At 45.3% G+C, this 18637-nt stretch overlaps 1 protein-coding gene across 1 annotated transcript in view; it reads right to left on the bottom strand.

Annotated features, from left to right (window-relative positions):
* Positions 1 to 18637, bottom strand: part of LOC144508689 (myosin-7-like) — a 137033-nt gene that overhangs the window by 97876 nt on the left and 20520 nt on the right. The window contains exons 10-11 of the mRNA XM_078236973.1: positions 7470 to 7568; positions 1777 to 1880 (exon numbers count right to left, since the gene is read on the bottom strand). Of these exons, the coding sequence (XP_078093099.1) occupies positions 1777 to 1880; positions 7470 to 7568 (203 nt within the window). The remainder of the gene's footprint in view (positions 1 to 1776; positions 1881 to 7469; positions 7569 to 18637) is intronic.

Genomic DNA, 18637 nt, shown 5'->3' with positions numbered 1-18637 from the left:
ACAGAGGGTGGTGGTTGATAGTAAATATTCATCATGGAGTGCGGTTACAAGTGGTGTACCTCAGGGATCTGTTTTGGGGCCACTGCTGTTTGTAATATTTATTAATGATCTGGATGAGGGTATAGTTGGGTGGATTAGCAAATTTGCTGATGACACCAAAGTCGGTGGTGTGGTAGACAGTGAGGAAGGGTGTCGTAGTTTGCAGGAAGACTTAGACAGGTTGCAAAGTTGGGCCGAGAGGTGGCGGATGGAGTTTAATGCGGAGAAGTGTGAGGTAATTCACTTTGGTAGGAATAACAGATGTGTTGAGTATAGGGCTAACGGGAGGACTTTGAATAGTGTGGAGGAGCAGAGGGATCTAGGTGTATGTGTGCATAGATCCCTGAAAGTTGGGAATCAAGTAGATAAGGTTGTTAAGAAGGCATATGGTGTCTTGGCGTTTATTGGTAGGGGGATTGAATTTAGGAGTCGTAGCGTTATGTTGCAACTGTACACAACTCTGGTGCGGCCGCACTTGGAGTACTGTGTGCAGTTCTGGTCCCCACATTACAGGAAGGATGTGGAGGCTTTGGAGAGGGTGCAGAGGAGGTTTACCAGGATGTTGCCTGGTATGGAGGGGAGATCCTATGAGGAGAGGCTGAGGGATTTGGGATTGTTTTCGCTGGAAAGGCGGCGGCTAAGAGGGGATCTTATTGAAACATATAAGATGATTAGAGGTTTAGATAGGGTGGATAGTGATAGCCTTTTTCCTCTGATGGAGAAATCCAGCACGAGGGGGCATGGCTTTAAATTGAGGGGGGGTAGTTATAGAACCGATGTCAGGGGTAGGTTCTTTACCCAGAGGGTGGTGAGGGATTGGAATGCCCTGCCAGCATCAGTAGTAAATGCGCCTAGTTTGGGGGCGTTTAAGAGATCCGTAGATAGGTTCATGGACGAAAAGAAATTGGTTTAGGTTGGAGGGTCACAGTTTTTTTTTTAACTGGTCGGTGCAACATCGTGGGCCGAAGGGCCTGTTCTGCGCTGTAATGTTCTATGTTCTATTCTCCCTTGCTATTGTAATCATGTGTCAATCTCTTAGTGTTCATTGCGCCCTCAGACTGTGGCCTGGGTAGATTTGCTGCTCTTGGTACAATTGCTTGCACTGGAATTGATAATGCAGCTCGATAATTGCTGCATCTTTGGTGCAGAATCCTCAGACCTGACCATCATCAGCTGCTTGACCAATGACCTTCCCTCCATCATAAGGTCAGAAGTGGTGATGTTCGCCGATGATTGCACAATGTTCAGCACCATTCACGACTCCTCAAATACTGAAGCAGTCCATGTCCAAATGCAGCAAGATCTGGACAATATCCAGGCTTGGGCCAACAAGTAGCGAGTAACATCTGTGCCACTCAAATGCCAGGCAATGACCACCACCAATAAGAGAGAATCTAACCATCACTCCTTGACATTCAATGGCATTGCCATCGCTGAATTCCCCGTTATCAATATCTGGGGGTTAACATTGACCAGAAACTGAATTGGACTAGCTGTATAAATAACGTGGCTACAAGGGCAGGTCAGAGGTTAGGCAAGTAACCTGTTCAGGAGCTTTGAACAGAAAAGGGAACTTGGAGATGGGGGTGATTGTTTGAGATGGGGGTGATTGTTTGAGATGGCAGTGGGGTCAAAGGTCAAAGAAACTACTGACACAGGAAATAACTGTGGCTGCCCTTTGCCGTTTGACCTTTGTACTTTGCTCTATATCTGAGGAATGTGAAAGGAAACACTTACATCAGTTGCCATGAGTTCTTCACCATCATCTAGATTGTCCACAGTAACAACCCCTTGTGAGCAGAAATGATAGTCAAAGGGATTGTTACTCACCAGAAGCATATCTGGAAAAGAGAACATTTAAATGTGATAAAGGAGAAATTTATATTATCAATAAATCTGATTGGTCTTAGGCTTAATGTGTTATTCTTTTGTGGTCTAGAATTTTCAGATCCTTATAAAGTTAAATCTAAAAAAACCTAACATTGTTTAGACTAGATTAATGGCATTGCCTTGTCATAACGACTCTGTGCTCCAAGGAAGGTTAGCCTGGCTCATTAGAGATTTCCAAATGTGGAGGAATTAGAAATTTGTGGCAGGGTTGGAGTTTAAAGGGAAAGGTATTGTAAGGATGCACACAGTCCCACTTCCTCCAGAATGGCTGATTGGCAGCTCTTCCTGAAGCAGAGTGGGAAAGAAAACTCCAGAATTATGGAGGAGAAAAGAGATAAAACCCAAATGGAAATACCATCAAAGTAAACCCACCCTCAACTTGTTCCATGTTGCATGAGGTGAAAGTTGCAAAGAAATGTATTTGGAGTTGAGGTCCTACCCGGGACAATGCAACAAACCTTTAGTAAAGCTGAGGTCTGAGTTGTCACCGACTATATCGTACTGCACTATTCTGCATAACTTTACGCACTCGCCTCGGGATCAAAGCCAGGAGTATCTGGGAGGGTGGAATAAACAGGAATAGTAGCAGGGTAGGCGAAACCAAACTGCCTCTAATGTAGCTCCCATTCTTTCTAATCATAGAAACAGGAGAATTCCCTCAGGGAAGTTCATTGCGGACAGGGTGGTACAAGCACCCATGGTGCAAAGCCTTTCGAGCAAAGTTCACAGTCCCATCAAAAAATAATTTTAAAAATCATGGATTGGTTCCTCTGATCACATCCATCTTCAACTCTACAGTGTTCTAACTGCACAGATTGCACTGATTACACTGATTATACTGATTGCACTGATTATACTGATTGCACTGATTATACTGATTACACTGATTATACTGATTGCACTGGTTGTACTGATTACACTGATTGCACTGATTATACTGATTATACTGATTACACTGATTATACTGATTGCACTGATTACACTGATTATACTGATTGCACTGATTATACTGATTGCACTGATTACACTGATTATACTGATTACACTGATTATACTGATTGCACTGATTATACTGATTGCACTGATTACACTGATTATACTGATTGCACTGATTATACTGATTACACTGGTTGTACTGATTACACTGATTAAACTGATCACATAGATTACAATGATTACAAAGATTATACTGTTACACTAATTACAATTCTACACTGTGGTAACTGCAGACACTGATTGCACTGATTGCACTGATTAGATTGGGCAAATCAGTTCTCAATTCTGAGGAATCCAGCAAGGAAATTGAAATTCATCTCATTTACTTTACATTATTTTCCTGAAATCTAAACCACCCCAATTTTCTCTTTCTATCCACTGAGGAGGTGGCCCAGATTTTGCTGCAAGTCTTGATTTTAGATTGAGGCTGACTGTTAGCAACGTACAAACTGGCCAAAATATTTTGGGAAAGTAAATGCCCTGGAATCGGAGTCATTACTGCTGGAAAATTTGTGCTCCTCCATTATCTCGGCAAAAATAACGTTTCACCATTGACCTCTCTGTGACCTCCTTGTGATCTCCCTGTGACCTCCCTGTGATCTCCCTGTGATCTCTCTGTGACATCCCTGTGATCTCTCTGTGACCTCCCTGTGATCTCCCAGTGACCTCCCTGTGATCTCCCAGTGACCTCCCTGTGATCTCCCAGTGATCTCCCTGTGATCTCTCCGTGACATCCCTGTGATCTCTCTGTGACCTCCCTGTGATCTCCCAGTGACCTTCCTGTGATCTCCCTGTGATCTCCCTGTGATCTCTCTGTGATCTCATTGTGATCTCCCTGTGATCTCCTTGTGATATTCCTGTGATCTCACTGTGATCTCACTGTGACCTCCCTGTAGTTACTGGTCTTTTCTACTCACTCTCCATTAAACGTAACACAAATTAACACTATACGTACCGTATAAACAATTTGACTCAATTTCACGCTATGCTCATTGTGGTGGACCTCAGTTGTGCCTTTGTCCTATATGGACCACCGTTGTGTGTCTCACTCATCTAGTTTACTGTTTATCCTTAACCTGATTGGTTCAGGAGATAGCCTATTGGTTCTGACCTTCACTGAGGTCAGAGTTACGCATTGCCCTCAGCGTATTATTATCATTCACACTCTGGAGATAGTGACCACAATTCGGTGTCTTTTGTTATTGCAATGGAGAGGGAGAGGGCCGTACGCCAGGGCATAGTTTACAATTGGGGGAGAGGTAATTATGATGCAATCAGGCGGGAATTAGGAAGCATAGGATGGGAACAAAAATTGTCAGGCAAAGGCACTAATGATAAGTGGAACCTTTTCAAGGAACAAATACTGCGTGTCCTTGATAGGTATGTCCCTGCCAGGCAGAGAGGAAATGGCCGAGTGAGGGAACCATGGTTCACAAAAGAGGTGGAATGTCTTGTCAAGAGGAAGAAGGAAGCGTATGTTAGGTTGAGAAAACAAGGTTCAGTTGGCTCGATGGAGGGTTACCAGTTAGCAAGAAATGAGCTGAAAAAGGGGCTTAGGAGAGCTAGGAGGGGGCATGAGAAGTCCTTGGCGGGTCGGATCAAGGAAAACCCCAAGGCTTTTTACTCTTATGTGAGGAATAAAAGAATGACCAGGGTGAGGTTGGGGCCGGTCAAGGACGGCAGTGGGAATTTGTGCATGGAGTCAGAAGAGATAGGAGAGGTGATGAATGAATACTTTTCTTCGGTGTTCACCAAGGAGAGGGGCCATGTTTTTGAGGAAGAGAGGGTGTCACAGGCTGATAGGCTGGAGGAAGTAGATGTTCGGAGGGAAGATGTACTAGCAATTTTGAATAAACTGAAGATCAATAAGTCCCCTGGGCCTGATGAAATATACCCTAGGATTCTTTGGGAGGCAAGGGATGAGATTGCTGAGCCTTTGGCTTTGATCTTTGGGTCCTCACTGTCCACGGGGGTGGTGCCAGAGGACTGGAGAATGGCGAATGTGGTTCCTCTGTTTAAGAAAGGGAATAGAAATGACCCTGGTAATTATAGGCCGGTTAGTCTTACTTCGGTGGTCGGTAAGTTGATGGAAAAGGTCCTTAGGGATAGGATTTACGACCATTTAGAAAGATGCAGCTTAATCTGGGATAGTCAGCACGGATTTGTGAAGGGCAAGTCTTGCCTCACAAATTTGATAGAATTTTTTGAGGAGGTAACTAAGTGTGTAGATGAAGGTAGTGCAGTTGATGTCATATACATGGATTTTAGTAAGGCGTTTGATAAAGTCCCCCACAGTCGGCTTATGAAGAAAGTAAGGATGTGTGGGCTAGAGAGAAGTTTGGCCGATTGGATAGGTAACTGGCTATCTAACAGAAGACAGAGGGTGGTGGTCGATGGAAAATTTTCGGATTGGAGGCAGGTTGCTAGCGGAGTGCCACAGGGATCAGTGCTTGGTCCTCTGCTATTTGTAATTTTTATAAATGACTTGGAGGAGGAGGCTGAAGGGTGGATCAGTAAATTTGCTGATGACACCAAGATTGGTGGAGTAGTGGATGAGGTGGAGGGCTGTTGTAGGCTGCAAAGAGACATAGATAGGATGCAGAGCTGGGCTGAAAAATGGCAAATGGAGTTTAACCCTGACAAATGCGAGGTGATTCATTTTGGTAGGACTAATTTAAATGTGGATTACAGGGTCAAAGGTAGGGTTCTGAAGAATGTGGCGGAACAGAGAGATCTTGGGGTTCATATCCATAGATCTCTGAAGGTTGCCACTCAAGTGGATAGAGCTGTGAAGAAGGCCTATAGTGTGTTGGTGTTCATTAACAGGGGGTTTGAGTTTAAGAGCCGTGGGGTTATGCTGCAACTGTACAGGACCTTGGTGAGACCACATTTGGAATATTGTGTGCAGTTCTGGTCACCTCACTATAAGAAGGATGTGGAGACACTGGAAAGAGTGCAAAGGAGATTTACCAGGATGCTGCCTGGTTTGGAGGGTAGGTCTTATGAGGAAAGGTTGAGGGAACTTGGGCTTTTCTCTTTGGAGCGGAGGAGGTTGAGAGGAGACTTGATAGAGGTTTATAAGATGATGAGGGGGATAGATAGAGTGAACGTTCAAAGACTATTTCCTCGGGTGAATGGAGCGGTAACTAGGGGGCATAACTATAGGGTTCATGGTGGGAGATATAGGAAGGATGTCCGAGGTAGGTTTTTTACTCAGAGAGTGGTTGGGGTGTGGAATGGACTGCCTGCAGGGATAGTGGAGTCAGAAACTTTAGGAACATTTAAGAAGCTATTGGATAGGCACATGGAGTACTTCGGGATGATAGGGAGGAAATGGCTTGATCTCGGTTTCAGACAAAGCTCGGCACAACATCGTGGGCCGAAGGGCCTGTTCTGTGCTGTACTGTTCTATGTTCTATGTTCTATGTTCTATGTTCTATGTTCTATGTTCTATGTTCTACTCTCTGTAACTTGCAGGACAGAAACATGTAAAACCTGAAGATGCAAATACTGGTCTAACTAACACAAGACTTTACTATGAGATATCTGACTACCCAAATCTGGCCCACAATTCTTGCAGTGTGACTGGACACAGGCAGCATTAGACATTGTTAATCATTTGGCCATTTCTCATCCTGAAGCGAGACAGTGGCTGCGGGGAGAATTTTTCACCCTGGATCCCCATTTCTCAATGAGGATGGAAAGGGAACAGTGACAGGAGATGTTTAACACTTATTATTCCGGTCACCTTGTTGTCCAAAACTAGTGTGAAAACCCTTAGTCTATGTCTCACAAAATCAAAGAATTGTTATGGTTCAGAAGGAGACCATTCGGTCCATTGTGCCTGTACTGGCTCTCCAAACCAGCATCATGAGTTAGTGCCATTCTCCTGCCTTTGCCCTGTAACACCGCACATTGATTCTATTCAAATGATCATCCAATCAAATAATCATCTCATGCCTCCTTGGGTGCCTCGATTGAACCTGCCTCCACCACATTCCCAGGCAGCGCATTCCAGACCCAAACCACTCGCTGGGTGAAAAAGATTTTTCTCACATCACATTTGTTTCTTTCAAAAATCATTTCAAATCTGTACCCTCTCATTCTCAATCCTTTTACCAGCAGGAACAGTTTCTCCCTGTGTACTCTGTCCAGCCCTGTCATGATTTTGAATATCTCTATCAAATCTCCTCTTAGTCTTCTCTCCAAGGAGAACAGTCCCAACTTCTCCAATCCATCCTCATAACTGAAGTTTCTCATCCCTGGAACCATTCTTGTAAACCTCTTCTGCGCTCAATGCGTTCACATCCTTCCTATAGTGTGGCGCCAGGAACAGTACATATTCCAGCTGGGGTCTAACTAGTCTCTTGTATAAGTTCAGCATAGCCTCCTTGCTCCTGTACTCTGTGTCCCTATGAATACAACCTACTATAAACCTCAACAGTCTCCCACATTGAGGGTGAGGAGTGCTCGCAATCTATGAAAGGGGAAAATCCTTGCCAGGGTTTTTGGGAGCGGTTTTAAATTTGTCCCTTCACACTCACCGTACAGCTCAGGCTTTTTGCCAGAGAAGATCTGGTAATAAATGTGGTAACTCCGTTCACCGGGCTGCTGGAAAATCACACGGGATTTCTCTAGAAGATCTGAAAGTGAAAGATTAGAATTATTACAGAATCCAGATATCACCGACTTTCATTGAGCAAATATGGTGTGGAATGGCTCAAACACAATAAAGCTGCACTCACTCCAGGAATGGATGGGAGCTGTGAAGACAGGTTTGAGCGAGGGGAGCAGGCTGGGATTGGTTAGACACAATTCAGCTCTGCTTGATAGGGCACGGAGTTTAGGCAGAAGTAAACCTCATCGTTATCGACCTAAATTCAGTGAGATTGTGACTGATCTGATGTGATAATCCTCAACTCCACTTTCCCGCCTTTTCCCTATAACATTCGATTCCCTTACTGATTAAAAACCTGTCTGTCTCAGCCTTGAACACATTTAATGACTCAGCCTCTGCAGTAAAGAATTCCACTGATTCACTCCCCTCTGAGAGAAGAAATTCCTCCTCATCTCTGAAATAGGTGACTCCTTACTCTGAGATTCTGCCCTCTGGTCCGAGACTCCACAAGGGGAAACGACCTCTTAGCATCTACCCTGAAGAAGGGGATTCCTAACCAACGAATAAGATTCTTGGGCAGAATGCAGAGAACAGGGAATCAATAACACAAACAGTTTACACATATATGAATGCAGTAGGTGAATCAGAACAATTAGTCATGATTTTAAACATACATACTGATATTTTAAATGTATTTAAATGTATTGTTCACTTTAGCCAAGCAAAGTTACCGAAAGGCATGGTGGTAAATGTCATTAGCAATCGTCATATCAGGAATTCCTATGAGGGAACATATTTTGCAACATTAATGAATAGATGCATTCACTGTCCAGACACAAGGATGGATATGCCCCTGGATGCAGGAACACATGTCTATTCAACTTGGCTGTGAGCCGGTGGGAACATTCAATTTGACCTTATGGTAGCGTCTGCCATTACCAGGCAACAGAGAAATAGTTAGAGCCAAGAAGGGAGGCGACATCCGGACTTGAAGGATGAATAGAATATCACCATGTTTGTAAGTATCATATGGTTGGCTGAGGTACTCGACAGAGATTTATATTGATGTATGATTACTAAATGAAATTGATTTTAAGCGAATGAAAGGTGGAATTATTGATTAGGAAAATCTATAATTGATCTATATTTGACTATGTAGTTCAGATCTTTCGGAGTGGTTCTGTAGCTCTATTTCCAGGGCTGTTTAACCCTTTGGAAGTCTCCGGTCAGTTGTATGTTTGTTTTGTTTGTTCTTTCTAAATTAAATTTGTTACATTTTTGCACAGAGATATTTGCCTTGTGAGTTTTGAATTGTCTAAGTTAAGACACGATTGGCCACCTTCAAATTTCCCCACAACAATTTCTAAGAATCCTATGACCGGGATTCCCACAAAACAAAACGAATTGCCCAATGAGCTGGAAGACAGGAGAATTTCCCGCCTGTTTTTTGGGCGTACTTACCTGAATGAATCTTCAACACTCTGTTCAATGCACTCTGACTCATGCTGAAAAGTAGGAGATGGGGCCTCATCCCACCCGAGAGCCGGCAGCATAGTGCTGAGTGCGCCACTGCACATGCGTCCAGCTGCCAGTTCACATGCACACTGCCACCTCCCCCCCTCCCCCCCCCCCACGCCAGCCTCCTGATCGCTGGCCTCTGATTGCTGACCTTCCCCCAAACCTCCCTCCCCCCTATTCTCTGGTCTTCCCGACACCTGCCCCCTTCGATTGCTGGCCAACCAGACCACCCCCCCGGGCCAGCCCTGATCTTCTCCTAGGCCAGCCCCGACCTCACTCCCATGGCTAGCCCTGACCCCACCCCCACCGTGGCCAGCTCCAATCGTCCCCTCACTCCCTCTCCCACCGATCCCACTTGCAGAGTGGCAGCCACTCCCCCACCACCGATCATCCCCCTATAGACCCTGCCCCCTTGGCATTGCCCAGTTTCCAGTGGGCAGTGCCAATGTGCCCCTAGGGCCGTGCCAGGGTGCCAGGCACTTTTCAGAATGGAGATCTGTAGCTAGCGGTGTTCCGCAGGGATTAGTGATGAGACCTTTATTGTTTGTAGTATATATAAATGATCTGGAGGAAAATGTGGGTGGTCTGATTAGTAAGATTGTCAATTGGTGGAGTTGCTGATAGTGCCGGGGATTACCAGAGGATACATAGAACATAGAACATAGAACATTACAGCGCAGAACAGGCCCTTCGGCCCACGATGTTGCACCGACCAGTTAAAAAAAAACTGTGACCCTCCAACCTAAACCAATTTCTTTTCGTCCATGAACCTATCTACGGATCTCTTAAACGCCCCCAAACTAGGCGCATTTACTACTGATGCTGGCAGGGCATTCCAATCCCTCACCACCCTCTGGGTAAAGAACCTACCCCTGACATCGGTTCTATAACTACCCCCCCTCAATTTAAAGCCATGCCCCCTCGTGCTGGATTTCTCCATCAGAGGAAAAAGGCTATCACTATCCACCCTATCTAAACCTCTAATCATCTTATATGTTTCAATAAGATCCCCTCTTAGCCACCGCCTTTCCAGCGAAAACAATCCCAAATCCCTCAGCCTCTCCTCATAGGATCTCCCCTCCATACCAGGCAACATCCTGGTAAACCTCCTCTGCACCCTCTCCAAAGCCTCCACATCCTTCCTGTAATGTGGGGACCAGAACTGCACACAGTACTCCAAGTGCGGCCGCACCAGAGTTGTGTACAGTTGCAACATAACGCTACGACTCCTAAATTCAATCCCCCTACCAATAAACGCCAAGACACCATATGCCTTCTTAACAACCTTATCTACTTGATTCCCAACTTTCAGGGATCTATGCACACATACACCTAGATCCCTCTGCTCCTCCACACTATTCAAAGTCCTCCCGTTAGCCCTATACTCAACACATCTGTTATTCCTACCAAAGTGAATTACCTCACACTTCTCCGCATTAAACTCCATCCGCCACCTCTCGGCCCAACTTTGCAACCTGTCTAAGTCTTCCTGCAAACTACGACACCCTTCCTCACTGTCTACCACACCACCGACTTTGGTGTCATCAGCAAATTTGCTAATCCACCCAACTATACCCTCATCCAGATCATTAATAAATATTACAAACAGCAGTGGCCCCAAAACAGATCCCTGAGGTACACCACTTGTAACCGCACTCCATGATGAATATTTACTATCAACCACCACCCTCTGTTTCCTATCCGCTAGCCAATTCCTGATCCAATTTCCTAGATCACCCCCAATCCCATACATCTGCATTTTCTGCAGAAGCCTACCATGGTGAACCTTATCAAACGCCTTACTAAAATCCATATATACCACGTCCACTGCCTTGCCCCCATCCACCTCCTTGGTCACTTTCTCAAAAAACTCAATAAGGTTAGTAAGGCACGACCTACCTGCCACAAAACCATGCTGACTATCACCTATCAATTCATTACTCTCCAAATAACTATAAATCCTATCCCTTATAATTTTTTCCAACATCTTGCCGACAACAGAAGTGAGACTCACCGGTCTATAATTCCCGGGGAAGTCTCTGTTCCCCTTCTTAAACAATGGGACAACATTCGCTAACCTCCAATCTTCTGGTACTATACCAGAGGCCAACGACGACCTGAAGATCAGAGCCAGAGGCGCTGCAATCACTTCTCTTGCCTCCCAGAGAATCCTTGGATAAATCCCATCCGGACCAGGGGATTTATCTATTTTCAGACCCTCCAGAATATCCTGCACATCCTCCTTATCAACTGTAATACTGTCTATTCTACTCCCTTGCAACCCAGTGTCCTCCTCAGCTATATTCATGTCCCCTTGCGTGAACACCGAAGAGAAATATTGGTTCAATGCTTCACCAATCTCCTCCGGTTCCACACATAACTTCCCTCTGCCATCTATAACTGGCCCTAAACTTGCCCTAACCAACCTTCTGTTCTTGACATACCTATAGAACGCCTTAGGATTCTCTTTAACCCTATCCGCCAAAGTCTTCTCATGTCCCCTTTTAGCCCTTCTAAGCTCGCTCTTCAACTCCCTCTTAGCCAATCTAAAGCTTTCTAGTGCACTACCCGAGTGCTCACGTCTCATCCGAACATAAGCCTCCTTTTTCTTTTTAACCAACAAAGAAACTTTTTTGGTGCACCACGGTTCCCTAGCCCTACCAATTCCTCCTTGCCTGACAGGGACATACCTATCAACAGGATATCGATAGATTGGAGACTTGGGCATAGAAATAGCAGATGGAGTTTAATCTGGACAAATGCGAGGTGATGCATTTTGTAAGATCAGATTTGGGTGCAAATTGTACAGTAAATGGCACAACCTTTAGGAGTATTGACATACAGAGGGATCTGGGCGTGCAGGTCCACAGATCCCTGAAAATGGCAACACAGGTGGATTAAATGGTCAAGAGGGCACACAGCATGTTTGCTCTCATTGGCCAGGAGATCAAGTATAAAAGGTGGCAAGTTATATTACAGCTGTTTAAAATTTAGTTCGGCCACATTTGGAATACTGCGTGCAGTTCTGCTCTGCAGGGTTTTAGGTTTGAGGAGAGGTTGGATAAACTGGAAAGAGAGAGGTTAAGGAGTGACCTGATAGAAGTCTACAAAATTATGAGAAGCATAGACACTGTGGATAGTTAGAAACTTTTTCTCAGGGTGGAAAGGTCAACTACAAGAAGGCCCAGGTTCAAGGTGAGAGGGAGGAAAGTTTAGGGGAGATATGTGGGGGAAGTTTTTCACACAGAGGCAGTGGGTGCCTGGGATGCGCTGCCAGAGAAGGTGGTGGAAGCAGGCACATCAGCAATGTTTAAGGTGTATCTTGATAGACACAAGAACGGGAGACGAACAGAGGGATAGAAAGTGCGTATGGACAATAAGTAGTGGGTCTAAATAAGGATTAGGGAATTGGAACAGGCTTGGTGGGCCAAATGGCCTGTTCCTGTGTTGTATTGCTTTTTGCTCTTTAATTTCCTTATTAACCATGTTGGATTTAACCCGTTCCTGGAATCCTTCTTCCTCACTGAGATACAACTTTGTTGTGAGTCATGAGCTATTTTCATGTCCTTTCATCAACCATTGTGGCGAAACTCCTTTCCCAGTCCATTCCAGCCAGATCTGCCCTCTTTCATAGAGTCATAGAGGTTTACAGCATGGAAACAGGCCCTTCGGCCCAACTTGTCCATGCCGCCCTTCTTTTTTAAAACCCCTAAGCTAATCCCAATTGCCCGCATTTGGCCCACATCCCTCTATACCCATCGTACCCATGTAACTATCTAAATGCTTTTTAAAAGATAAAATTGTACCCACCTCTACTACTACCTCTGGCAGCTTGTTCCAGACACTCACCACCCTCTGTGTGAAAAAATTGCCCCTCTGGACACTTTTGTATCTCTCCCCTCTCACTTTAAATCTATGCCCTCTAGTTTTAGACTCCCCTACCTTTGGGAAAAGATATTGACTATCTAGTTGATCTGTGCCCCTCATTATTTTATAAACCTCTATAAGATCACCCCTCAGCCTCCTACGCTCCAGAGAAAAAAGTCCCAGTCTATAGTGTTCAATTCTGGTCGCCACACTACCAGAAGGATGTGGAGGCTTTGGGGAGGGTACAGAAAAGATTTACCAGGATGTTGCCTGGTATGGAGGGCATTAGCTATGAGGAGAGGTTGGAGAAACTTGGTTTGTTCTCACTGGAGCGACGGAGGTTGAGGGGAGACCTGATAGAAGTCTACAAGATTATGAGAGGCATGGACAGAGTGGATAGTCGGAACTTTTTCCCAGGGTGGAAGAGTCAATTACTCGGGGGCATAGGTTTAAGGTGTGAGTGGCAAGGTTTAAAGGAGATGTACGAGGCAGAGCTTTTACACAGAGAGTAGTGGGTGCCTGGAACTCGTTGCTGGGGGAGGTAGTGGAAGCGGATACGGTAGTGACTTTTAAGGGGCGTCTTGACAAGTACATGAATGAGATGGGAATAGAGGGATATGGTCCCTGGAAGAGTAGAGAGTTTTAGTTAAGTCGGACAGCATGGTCGGTGCAGGCTTGGAGGGCCGAAGGGCCTGTTCCTGTGCTGTAAGTTTCTTTGTTCTTTGTTCTTATCCAGCCTCTCCTTATAACTCAATCCATCAAGTCCCGGTAGCATCCTAGTAAATCTTTTCTGCACTCTTTCTAGTTTAATAATATCCTTTCTATAATAGGGTGACCAGAACTGCACACAGTATTCCAAGTGTGGCCGTACCAATGTCTTGTACAACTTCAACAAGACATTCCGACTCCTGTATTCAATGTTCTGACCAATGAAACCAAGCATGCCGAATGCCTTCTTCACCACTCTGTCCACCTGTGACTCCACTTTCAAGGAGCTATGAACATGTACCCCTAGCTCTCTTTGTTCTGTTACTCTCCCCAACGCCCTACCATTAACTGACTAAGTCCTGTCCTGGTTCAATCTACCAAAATGCATCACCTCGCATTTATCTAAATTAAACTCCATCTGCCATTCGTCAGCCCACTGGCCCAGTTGATCAAGATCCCATTGCAATTGGAGATAACTTTCTTCACTGTCCACTATGCCACCAATCTTGGTGTCATCTGAAAACTTACTAACCATGCCTCCTATATTCTGATCCAAATCATTAATATAATTGACAAATAACAGTGGACCCAGCACTGATCCCTGAGGCACACCGCTGGTCACAGGCCTCCAGTTTGAAAAACAACTCTCTACAACCACCCTCTGGCTTCTGTCAAGAAGCCAATTTTGTATCCATTTAGATACCTCACCCTGGATCCCGTGAGATTTAACTTTATGCAACAACCTACCACGCGGTACCTTGTCAAAGGCCTTGCTAAAGTCCATGTAGACAACATCAACTGCACTGCCCTCATCTACCTTCTTGGTTACCCCTTCAAAAAACCTTCAAAGGGTTACCCCTTCAAAAAGGGTCATTCCTATAACAATGACCCTTATTTAAGTTTAGCACAGTTGTTTCTGGCCCAGATTTCTCAATCTCAAACTGAATGCTAAATTCTACCATGTTATGGTCACTGTTTCCTAGGGGACCTTTTACTCTGAGATTGTTTATTAAACCTGAATCATTTTACATTCCCAGATCCAACATAGCCTGATCCCTGGTGGAATCCACAACGTATTGTTCTGGGAAACTGTCCCATTGCACTGCCCAATGGGCAACCCTCCGGTGCCTGACCCTCTGGGGGGCCTCGATTGCCAGCTGGAGTGAAAGACTCCTGGGTGGGGGCTGGAGAGGTGGGGGGGGGGGGGGAGGAGACGCTAGCGAGCCTGGAGATTTCATTGTTCGACCGGAGCAAGGGAGAGAGGAGCGATTTGTGGCTGGAGTAAAAAGGGTAAGGGATTGACTTTATTTTCCTTACCTTTTCGCGGGGTTTCTGTTTTTCTTAGTTTAAGGTGAAAAGCGGACGTAGGCCGGCCGCGGGGTGACCTGGGAAGGAATTTTTTATTTTTTTTATAAGCGCGCAGGAGGTTTAAAAAGCAGGACGCACTATCCAGCGGGCAGCGTCGTTAGCGGGCAGCGTCGTTAGCGGGCAGCGTCGTTAGCGGCAGCGTGGTTAGCGGGCAGCGGAGTGAGCAGGTAGTAGAGTGAGGGCTGAAGGGCTTTGGCTCAACGGGCTTAGGCGGAAACGGGCGAGGCAGGGTAGGTTTAGTGTTTAGATTTTAAAAACTTAAAAACAAATCAAATACATTAAGGATGGAGGGTCATGTGATGTGTTGTTCCTGCATGATGTGGGAGCTGGTGGACCCCATTGTGGTTCCCAGTGAGCATGTTTGCAGTAAGTGTTGGTTGCTTGAGGAACTCCGGCTCAGGGTTGATGAGCTGGATTCTGAGCTTCGGACACTGCGACACATCAGGGAGGGGGAGAGATACCTGGATGCTGTGTTTCAGGAGGCAGTCACACCCCTTAGAATAACTAACTCGAATTTAGCCAGTGGTCAGGGACAAGAGGGTGTGGCTGCGAGTGAGGCAGGTAGCGGGACCCAGGAGGTAGAGTTCCAGGAGCCTCAGTCCCTGAACCTGTCCAACAGGTTCGAGATTCTTGCTCCCTGTGTGGACAGGAACGGGGACTGCAGGGAGGATGAGCAAACTGACCACAGCACAATGGTACAGGGAGCTGTTCAAGTGGGGGGAGAAAAAAGCAATGTAGTGGTAATTGGGGATAGTATAGTTAGGGGCATTGACACTGTTCCCTGTGACCAGGATCGAGAATCCCGAAGGTTGTGTTGCCTGCCTGGTGCTCGGGTTCAGGATATCTCATCTGGGCTGCAGAGGAACTTGGAGTGGGAGGGTAAAAATCCAGTTGTCGTGGTACCATGTAGGTACCAACGATATAGGTAGAACAGGAACAGAGGTTCTGCTAAGGGAATATGAAAAGCTAGGAGCTAAATTGAAAAGCAGAACCAAAAAGGTAATAATCTCTGGATTACTACCTGAGGCACGAGCGAATTGGCGCAGGGTCAGTAAGGTTAAGGAGGTAAATGCGTGGCTCAAAGATTGGTGTGGGAGGAATGGGTTTGAATTCATGGGACATTGGCACCAGTATTGGGGAAGAGGGGACCTGTTCCGATGGGATGGTATTCATCTGAATCGTGCTGGGACCAGAGTCCTGGCGAATCGTATAACCAGGGCTGTAGATAGAGCTTTAAACTAAATAGTGGGGGGAGGGTTCAGTGGTATGGAGAATTAGAAAATCAAAGGTAAAGGAGAGGGTAGGAGTGCAGGTTAATGATGAGGACTTTCAACTAGTTAAAGGGGCCGAGGGCTCAGGAGAGGTTAGTAAAGTTTCCAGACCACGTAATAGAACAGAGAGTATAGAAGGTGGCAGGAATCTAACCTCAGGCAGAGTAAAAAAGGTGACAAGCATGAGAAGGGAGGTGGTCAACACAGTGCCAGGAGATGGTCTGGGGAAGAATAACCAGTCTGTGACAGGAAGGGACAGAGCAGGCAAACAAAGGAATGCACTAACAAATCGGGTCCAGGTAAGAAAGACTAACATAAAGACACTTTACCTGAATGCACGTAGTGTTCGAAACAAAGTGAATGAGTTGACGGCGCAAATCAGTAAATACGGGTATGATCTAGTGGCTATTACAGAAACGTGGTTGCAGGGTGACCAGGACTGGGAACTGAATATCCAGGGGTATCAGACATTTTGGAAGGATGGACAGGAAGGAAAAGGAGGTGGGGTAGCTCTGTTAATTAAAGATAACATCAGAGTGGTCGTGAGAGACGATATAGGCTCTAAGGAGCAGAATGTGGAATCAATGTGGGTGGAGATGAGGAATAGTAAGGGGAAAAAGTCATTGGTGGGCAGTCTATAGGCCCCCAAATAATAACTTCAAGGTGGGGCGGGCTATAAACAAACAAATAACAGATGCATGTAAAAATGGAACAGCAATAATCATGGGGGATTTTAACCTCCATATTGATTGGTCAACTCAAGTCGGACGCAGTGGACCTGAGGAAGAGTTCTTAGAATGCTGTCGCGATAGTTTCCTCGAACAGTATGTTACAGAACCTACGAGGGAGCAAGCTATTTTGGATCTGGTCCTGTGTAATGAGACAGGTAAAATTAATGATCTCCTTGTGAGGGATCCTCTTGGAATGAGTGATCACAATATGGTTGAATTTCTAATACAGATGGAGGGTGAGAAAGTAGGGTCCCAAACCAGTGTCCCCTGCTTGAACAAGGGGGATTACAATAGGATGAGGGTGGAGTTGGCTAATGTAGACTGGGAACACAGACTAATTGGTGGGACAGTTAAGGAACAGTGGAGGATTTTTAAGGAGATTTTTCTCAGTACTCAGCAAAAATATATTCCAGTGAGAAAGAAGGAATGTAAGAAAAGGGATAACCAGCCATGGATAACTAAGGAAATAAAGGAGAATATCAAATTAAAAACCAATGCATACAGAGTGGCCAAAATTAGTGGGAAGGCTTTAAAAAACAACAAAGAACTACTAAGAAAGCAATAAAGAAAGGAAAGATAGATTATGAAAGTAAACTAGCACAAAATATAAAAACTGATAGTAAAAGTTTTTACAAATATATAAAATGGAAAAGAGTGGCTCACGTAAATGTTGGACCCTTAGAAGATGAGAAGGGGGATTTAATAATAGGAAACGAGGAAATGGCCAAGGCCTTAAACAAGTTTTTTGTGTCGGTCTTCACAGTGGAGGACACAAATAGCATACCAATAATTGACGGTCATGGGACTGTAGGGGGTGAGGACCTTAAAACGATCACTATTACTAAAGAGGTAGTGCTGGGTAGGCTAATGGGACTAAAGGTAGACAAGTCCCCTGGTCCAGATGGAATGCATCCCAGGGTACTAAAAGAAACGGCAGAAGTAATAGCAAATGCATTAGTTGTAATTTATCAAAATTCACTGGGCTCTGGGGAGGTGCCAGCTGATTGGAAAACAGCTAATGTGACGCCACTGTTTAAAAAAGGAGGTAGACAAAAGGCGGGTAACTACAGGCCGGTTAGCTTAACATCCGTAGTTGGGAAAATGCTGGAATCTATCATTAAGGAAGAAATAGCAGGACACCTGGAAAATAATGGTTCAATCAAGCAGACGCAGCATGGATTCATGAAGGGAAAGTCATGTTTGACTAATTTACTGGAGTTTTTTGAGGATAAAACAAGTGCGGTTGACAGAGGGGAACCGATGGATGTGGTGTATTTAGATTTCCAGAAGGCATTCAATAAGATGCCTCACAAAAGGTTGCTGCATAAGATAAAGGTACACGGAGTTGGGGGTAAAGTGTTAGCGTGGATTGAGGATTGGCTATCTAACAGCAAGCAGAGAGTCGGAATAAATGGGTGCTTTTCCGGTTGGCAATCAGTGACTAGTGGCGTGCCGCAGGGATCGGTGCTGGGGCCTCAACTATTTGCCATATACATAGACGATCTGGAGGAGGGGACTGAGTGTAGGGTAACAAAGTTTGCGGATGACACAAAGATGAGTGGGAAAGCAAATTGCGTGGAGGACACAGAGAGTCTGCAGAGAGATTTGGATAGGCTAAGTGAGTGGGCAAG

This window comes from Mustelus asterias, chromosome 20 (assembly GCF_964213995.1).
Source record: "Mustelus asterias chromosome 20, sMusAst1.hap1.1, whole genome shotgun sequence".
NCBI lineage: Eukaryota > Metazoa > Chordata > Chondrichthyes > Carcharhiniformes > Triakidae > Mustelus > Mustelus asterias.
The sequence above is the reverse complement of the archived record's forward strand: the minus strand, read 5'-3'. Positions and strand labels throughout refer to the sequence as shown.